At 59.1% G+C, this 7,556-nt stretch overlaps 1 protein-coding gene across 3 annotated transcripts in view; it reads right to left on the bottom strand.

Moving 5' to 3' along the window:
• The window catches only part of LOC101582899 (HLA class I histocompatibility antigen, B-38 alpha chain-like), a 245,968-nt gene that overhangs the window by 32,535 nt on the left and 205,877 nt on the right, over positions 1 to 7,556 (bottom strand). Inside the window, exons 4-8 of one of the 3 annotated variants that reach the window (XM_023721802.1) lie at positions 6,844 to 7,119; positions 6,605 to 6,730; positions 6,168 to 6,200; positions 5,985 to 6,032; positions 5,701 to 5,758 (exon numbers count right to left, since the gene is read on the bottom strand). In XM_023721802.1, the coding sequence (XP_023577570.1) occupies positions 5,989 to 6,032; positions 6,168 to 6,200; positions 6,605 to 6,730; positions 6,844 to 7,119 (479 nt within the window). In that variant the 3' untranslated portion in view covers positions 5,701 to 5,758; positions 5,985 to 5,988. Of the gene's footprint in view, positions 1 to 5,700; positions 5,828 to 5,984; positions 6,033 to 6,167; positions 6,201 to 6,604; positions 6,731 to 6,843; positions 7,120 to 7,556 lie in introns of those variants that run through there. The other 2 variants (XM_023721803.1, XM_023721806.1) reach the window with 2 other exon arrangements.

Here is a 7,556-nt window from a genome sequence, read left to right as displayed (position 1 = left end):
ATGGGCTCAAACCTAACCTGATGGGTTGCACTGGGGCTGGCTTTAGGTCCTGCTTCTGTCCCTTGATTGCCAACGTGACCCTGGACAAGTCGCTCTGTCTCCTAGGCCTTCCTGTCCTGTGCGTGGAATAGAAAGAGCAGAACTTGTGTGGCAGTGCTCTTCTGAAGACCTCTGTCCTAGGTCCCCGCTCTGAGGGGCAACATTCAGATAGAGCGCATGTGTGACACTTCAGTGCAGGGAGGGGAAAGGGGGAAATTCACACAGGAATCAGCAGTGAGCTGAGCACCCCCGAGTGACCCCAGCTGCTGCGGAGACTGAGCAGGGAGATCCCAAGCTCTGGCCGCCTGAGCAGCTCCTGCGTCCCTGTCACAAAGTAGGAGGTTCTGGGGTGCAGGTCAATGGGAGAGCCCTTGCTTAGTGGGGACAGTGCCCTGGGTTCAGTCTCCAGTAAAAAAAGAAAGGAAAACCCAAAGAATTGGTGACCAAAAGTTTCCAAATTCAGACATAAGCCTTGAACATATGAATGCAGGAAATCCTGTGAGCATCAAGCAGAACATAAAGAAGTGAAATCAGATCGGGTCAGACAGGAAAAAAATACAAAAAAAAAAAAAAAAAAAAAAAGGAAACGGAAAACCTGGAATAACTGGAGGAACAGATCACAGGAACGGAGGACTGGAGGACACATCACAGGAGCGGAGCCGTAAGGAGGAGGAGCAGCACCTGCCCTGCTGACGCACAACCCGCTCCACAGGTCAGAGAACAGCGCAGGGACACTCAAGCGCTGGGGGAGCCGTGCCTGGAACTGAGACCTCGACATCCAGGAAGGTGTTCTCCACCTCACCGATCCTACCGGTCAAGGGAAGGAGAGCACAGACTCGGAAGCTCCGTCTCCGAGGACACAGGCCACTGACCACGCAGCAGCAGGGACGAGCCTACGGGCAGTTTACCAGGTCACAGATGTCGCGTCTATGGTTCCCTGTTACCTCCCTCTGGTCACCTGTCATCCAGGGAGAAGCGAAGCTGCAGCAGCAGCAGAGACTGGGGTTGTAGCGAGGCTGGCGCAGGAGAGTGATCAGAAGATTGAAGTGCTCGCGTTAAGATGGGGAAGAGCTCTGTGCGGCTCCTGGTTAACGGGGACAGAACTCCTGTCACCTATTATTATAGCGCAAAGTCAGCGTCGCATACAGCCCTGTACGTGACCGCGAATAAACTGTGTGTGCAAATTGTTCTCTAAGGACACAGCCTGGATCCCAGAGCATGCGACCTCCCTTGGAAGGCATCAGCCTCAGCAGCTAGAGCTCAGCACAGCAGCTCCGTCCCCGAGCCTCCCTGCACCACGGAGCAGCCGCTCGGCAGGAGGAGAGTGGGGTCTGCTGTCCCGCCTGGCAGGGGCCCGCGCTTGGAGAGGACCAGAGCGCAGGATCCGCTGAGGTGCTATTTTCAGGGAAGCGCCGGACACAGGCTACCACGAGTGCTGACCTGCGTTCACCTGCTGGGACGGGAACACACAGCTCTGGGTCTCGCTGCGGGGCGCACAGCTCCTCAGCCCCAGTGGCGTCCACACTGCGGACTCACACCTGAGCGGTGTCAGCAGGCTGCGCACCAGGGCTGAGCGATCCCGGCGGCCATCGAGGGTCAGCAGCGATGAGCACCCTCGCCTTCCTCAGGGTCACACGGCTTCCCTCCTGCGCACGGAGGACACTTCAGGAGTGTGTGTGAGTGTGTGTGTGTGTGTGTGTGTGTGTGTGCACGTGTGCTATTATTTTAGTTACTAAGCTGGAGTTTTAGCTCCTAAGGTGCCGAAGGCTACACAGCTGGGGTCACCCAGGGTGAGGATCTTACCTCCTGCTGTGGGTGACACTGAGGAAGAGGCTCAGGAGGCCATTTGTCCCCCACCACAAGGTCTGTGCTGATGACCTCCAGTGTCTGTCCTCTTACTGGGGACCCTGAAGAACGAGTTCCTTTGTGGTCCCCAAAATGTTGCCAATCTGCTGCGGGTCCTTATGCTCAATTCAAACGGAAATCATAAGTCCGCAAAGCGCAGCTCTGACAGTGCAGCAGGGTAAGGGACGGCGTCCAGCACAGCGCCCTCCTCACCTTAGCAGCAGGAGAGATTGAGGGTTCAGTTTAGTGTGACCCCTGCCTGAGCGTTTACACAGAAGACATCCGGGCCAGGCCCCCTTCCTTCCTGGCCGTGTCTACGTGTCTACATTACCCCGTCCCTCGCTCCTGCCCTGCCCTGTCACACTGCACACACATGTAGGAGATGAGGAGGAGCCGGGATGATCTCAGGGCAGTAAGAGCCAGACCATCTGCCCATGCTTGGCCATACATTCTTGAACTTTCTCTCTTTCCTCCCCCGTGGCCCTCAATCCTTTCTAGAACCCACTTCTCCATCCTGGTCCTCACAGTGCTCTATCCCAGCGCTGGACACCGAGTCTCAGAGGGGCTCTTTCTCTGCTGCTGACCAGTTTGATATCTTCCAGGAGCCCAGCTCTCTCTCTCTCTCTCTCTCTGTCTCTCTGTCTCTGTCTCTCTCTCTCTCTGTCTCTGTCTCTCTCTCTCTCTCTCTCTCTCTCTCTGTCTCTCTCTCTCTTCCCTCTCCCCTCCCCTCCCCTCCTCTCCTCTCCTCTCCTCTCCTCTCCTCTCCCCTCTGTCTGTCCTCCACCCTCTCTCTCCCCCCCAGTGTCTCCCTCCACTCCCTCTGATGACAGAGCAGTCACAGGCAGGACACTCCTGCTAGGAGCAGCAGGGTCTCCAGCCCCAAATCTGTGATCTGCACCCCGGCTCTATGTGGGGCTCTCCTCACCTGGGCTCCCACTCGCTTCTCCTCACACTTCGAGCTGCCCGCAGGTTCTCTCTCAGGAGGCTTCCAGGGCTCCCTGCTGAAGGCCCACGGTGCTCCCCACGGTGCCCAAGCCGTGCTCCGCTGTCTGTGCCCTGGTTCCCTTCTGGCCCTTCCAGCCTCAGCCCAGCTCCTCCCTGACACTGCCCAGCTCACCTGGGGGTCTCAGGAATGTTCCAGGATGAGGGGATTCCTGCAGGGGCGGGGCAGACAGGGGAGAGCAGTGGGGGCAGGGTGCCAGGCAGGAGGCGGTGAGTGGGGCCATGGTGACAACAGGGGGAGCACAGCTCGGAGAAAGAGCTCTGCAGCACTCCGGGCTGGACAGGACCACCAGGCTGTGACGGCAGCCTAACCAAGACCTGAGAGGCTGCAGACGGGGTGAGGGCAAAGGGACCAGGACAGCGAGGCTCGCTGGAGGGCTGGGACAGCAGGGTGCAGAGGGCCTGCTGACCTGGAGGACCCAAGAGGAGGCATGGCCGGAGTGCAAAGGGAAGGAGGGCGGAGGGGGAGGGGGCAGCCTGACAGTGGGGGGCTTCAGCATCCCCAACGCCATCCTGGAGCACGGCCTCTTCTCCACCTCCCCAGCCGCCCCTGGTCCCGAGGCTGCCCCTCCTGGCTCCTCTCCTGCTCTGCCCTTCGCCCCAACAGGAGGAGCTTCGACAGTGTGGAGGTGAAGGAAGAATTAAAATCACCTGACAGGAGGGCCGGGAAGATGGCTCAGTGGAATAAGCCCTTCCCTGGCTAAGTTAAATCCTCGGTTCCGCAAAAAAAAAAAAAAAAAAAAAACACCTGATGTGTGGGGGAGAGAGGAAAGCAGCAGAGGGAGTCTGGGCTGGTACCCTAACTCAGGTGCCTCACCTCCTTGTCCACCCCACGAGCACTCACTCTCTCTCTGTCCCTTGGTCTCTCTGTCTCTGTCTCTCTGTCTCTCTCTCTCTCTCACACACACACACACACACACACACACACACACACTCACACACCCCAGCACACACAGCTGCAGTTCCTGCCCCTCCAGTGGCTGTGTAGACTCATGGTCTTCGGAAACAGAGCCCAGTCCAAGGGCCGCAGGGCGAGTTCTCACAGGATTGCGGGGCCCCTGGGACTTCCGCCAAGCGCTGTCCCCCTTCCTGCTGCCTTTCCACCAGCCCTTCTGCACACCGTACAAGTTCATTTGACTTTGAGGTAAAAGTTTCCACACAATGGATTCTGTCTTCTTTAGTAGAAGAAAAAGAAAAAAAAATTTTTTTGAAAGGGCTGGAGAGATAGATAGCTCAGTAGAATAAGTAGAATAAGTGCCTGCTTGTTGTGAGTTCAATCCCTGCTACCATACAAACAAACAAACAAAAAACCAAAAACACGTTTTCTACAGTAGACTCTGACCTGTTTTTGTTTTTGTCTTTGTTTTCCCTTTAGAGACAGCTTCTCACTACACAGTTCAAGCTGGCCTTGAACTCCTGAGGATCCTCCTGCCTCAGCTTCCCGAGTGCTGGGATTACAAGTGTGCACCACCACCCTGCCTTGCCCCGTGCACCCTTAAGCTCGCGTTGGAGCCAGTGCTGGGATTACCAGGGCTAAAGGGAGGGCAGGCTGGGCGAGCCGAGGAGGAAGTTAAGCAGGCCCAGCTGAGCAGCGATGGCACCATCCTCGCTCCACCTGGGATCACTCTTGGGGTCACAGACTGCGGACAGCTGTCCAGGACACAGCCCTAAGTGCAGAGAGGCTCGTGCGCGCAGCAGCCACTGAGGCCTTCTGGGGACCCGGCAGGACACACCTGCCACCTCAGGTGAGAACACGCAAAGAGCAGGAGAGCAGCCTCCGGGCCAGAGCAAGGCCGGCTCCCCTCTGAGAGACTGAGACGCAGGAAGGACTCGGGGGCCGCCACCAGCTGCGCCTGCGCTGGCCTGGCCACAGGAAGCCGGCGCTGTCCCCAGGCTGGGACATAGAACAAGGTTCTGGGGTGTCTAAGGCCCTGTGATGTCAGCTCAGGGTGGGACAAGGGTCTACTGGAGGGACGACACAGGAGAGACGACCCTGCGGGCAGTGACCACGTCAAAGCCCGGCAAGCCCTGCACACTGCGGGAAGGCCTGGGAGCTGCCCTGAGCCTCTGCGCGCACACTGCAGGGATCCTCTAGCCAGCCAGCGCCTGCGGTCAGGAGTGGGAAGAAGCGTCCCTCATTCTGACTCTCAGGGGTGCGAATTTCCAGGGTCCTCACAGGAGGAACACGGGACATGACGGAAGAGAGTGTCTACGACGCAACAGTGACTCAGACACGTCCAGCAGGGCCAGGCAACGCGTTTATTAGGGGTCCTTACAGAGCAGGGGACGTGGGGACCCGGAGCACACTGACATCTCTGACCCCCGTCCCCGACAGCTGAGCAAGTGCTTTCAGGGACTTAATCAAAACCGCAGTGTCCAAGTCAAAGGCAGGAGAGATCCCGGGAGAGCTGCGTGTTCTCCACCCCACCTGCCTCCCCACCAGGACACTGCTGGTGTCCAGGAAGCCCTGGGGGCAGGGAGCTTGGGCTGCGGCTGGTACAGGCTCGGCTGCTGGCAGGAGCCCATGAGGAGAGGGAGGTACAGCCAGGCCTGGTGGGGCACCCTGAATCCCAGCACTTGGGAGGCTGAGGCAGGAGGATCACTGAGTTCAACTTGCTACAGAGTGAGTTCAAGCAAAGAACGAGCAAAAGGACAAAGCAATTGTGCCCGAGCTGAGGAGGACGCAGCCCGCAGGGCAGGGAAGGAGCAGCAGCAGCTCAGGGCTCCATGATGCTGGCTCAGCGGTGCAGAAGCGCAGCCCCGCCGCTGCACAGACAGCAGGGGGGGACACAGGTCACCGTGGGGACTGGGTGAGCCGATCTCACCAGGTCCCCATTGGGCCGATAGGAACGGAGCCCCAGTCAGAAGCCATCTGCAGACAGAGCATCGGGGTTCTCGAGGTCAGCAATCTTGTCACTCGTCCCACACGGCCAGCTCCCTCCCGCGACAGCACAGGGAGCCCTAAGCACATCCAGGGCAGGCGGCATCCATGGCCACAGCCTGAACAGCCTGCTCCAGGAAAGGCTCAACCCCAGAGCATGTCACCCAGGCCTGTGCCCTCTGCACGCCCCTCTCCCACTGCAGGCTGCAGGTCTCACCTTTTCAGGTCATGAGCGATGAGTCAGAGCCCCGGGCGTGGTCACTGCCTGGGGTGAAAACATAGCAGGGTGCAGTCAGAGGCCACAGGGCAGGAGCCCACAGGAGGAACTGTGGGGTGGGGGATCCCGTGGATTCTGATACAGGACCCCAAGTCTCTCAGGAATCAGCCCCCCAACACTTACTTGCAGCCTGAGCGTAGCTCCCTCCTTTCACACCTGTCGGGAGCAAATGCCTTGTGAGAAGCCAGGCAGGAGGTGAGGTCATGACAGCCTAGACTTCACAGGACGACCCAGGGAAGTTTCCAGAACTGGCATGAGACCCAGGGAAGGATCAGGAGGCAGGAGAAAAGGACACCTGCGGGACCTGTGCCCACGGCCCTGCTGGAGCTCCGTCCTCAGCAGGGACCTTGCGCTCTGCCCCTGACTGCTGGGAATCGGGTCCGCCTCACCACACACAACTGGGCTACAAATCTGTCCTTCCTGTTCCTTGTGCTTTACAGCAGAGTCTAGGACTCAGCCGGGTACACACCCATTAGTGTGCCTTGTGTTCACAATAAAGAAGTGAGCACACTTCTCCCTGGGCCCGAACCCTGAACACTCAGGCCCTGACCCCTTCTTACCTGCCCTCTGTCTCCTCCACATCACAAGAGCCACCACAGCAGTGACCACAAGGAGAACGATGACGGCAGCAACGCCTACTGCGGCAGCAGAGACTCCCCCAGTGGGGAAGGTGGGCTGAGAGGGCTCTGGGAAGGGAAGAGACGGTGACTGGTCCTGTGCCAGGTGCCAGGTCTGAGCTCTCAGGATGGACAGGAGGTCTCCTCCTTCCCCTGAAAGAAGGCCCTGAGGGCCCCCTTACCCCATGTCAGGGTGCGGGGCTCAGGCAGCCCCTCATGCTGCACACGGCACGTGTACTTCTGCTCCTCTCCAGGAGGCACCACCACAGCCACCCACTTCTGGAAGGTTCCACTCCCATCGGGCCTGGTCTCCACCAGCTCCATGTCCTGGGTCAGGTCCTGCCCATCCCTCTGCCAGGTCATGGTGATGTCCTCAGGGTAGAAGCCCAGGGCCCAGCACCTCAGGGTGACCTCTTCCTTGGAGATGGGGTGGTGGGTCACGCGTGTCTCTGGGGGATCTGAGAGGAAGAGGGGAACATTCAGGCCATTTGCATCCTTCCTGGGCCGATGCAGCAGCGCTCATGTGACCGTCCTGAGAATGGACAGGACAGGAGGGTTGGGGGACTGCAAACCCCAGAGCCAGGCTGGACACAGGCGTCTGGGATAATCTATCCTCAGACAGTTCTAGACTTGGAGTGAGGGGCCGAGGAAGGAGGCTCCAGGTGTCTGGGGAGGGAAAGGGACCTCTGTCCTGAGAGGGTGGAGACTGAGAGACCAGAATAGGTGGAGTGAGACCTCCAAAGACCCCGGGTGTGGGCAGGGACAGGCCGAGAGAGGGCAGGGGCACAGCCTCCTGAAGGGCAGGGTGAGGGGCACCTCGGGGTCCTCCCTCCATGCTGGGACAGACTCTCCTCTCCTGAGAGAAGGGGCTCAGGACAGCGCCCTGCTCTCAGCT

The sequence above is a fragment of the Octodon degus genome, unplaced genomic scaffold (assembly GCF_000260255.1).
Source record: "Octodon degus isolate 3935 unplaced genomic scaffold, OctDeg1.0 scaffold00005, whole genome shotgun sequence".
In the NCBI taxonomy this organism is placed as follows: Eukaryota; Metazoa; Chordata; class Mammalia; order Rodentia; family Octodontidae; genus Octodon; species Octodon degus.
Note: the sequence above shows the minus strand (reverse complement) of the source record. Positions and strands in the feature narration are given on the sequence as shown.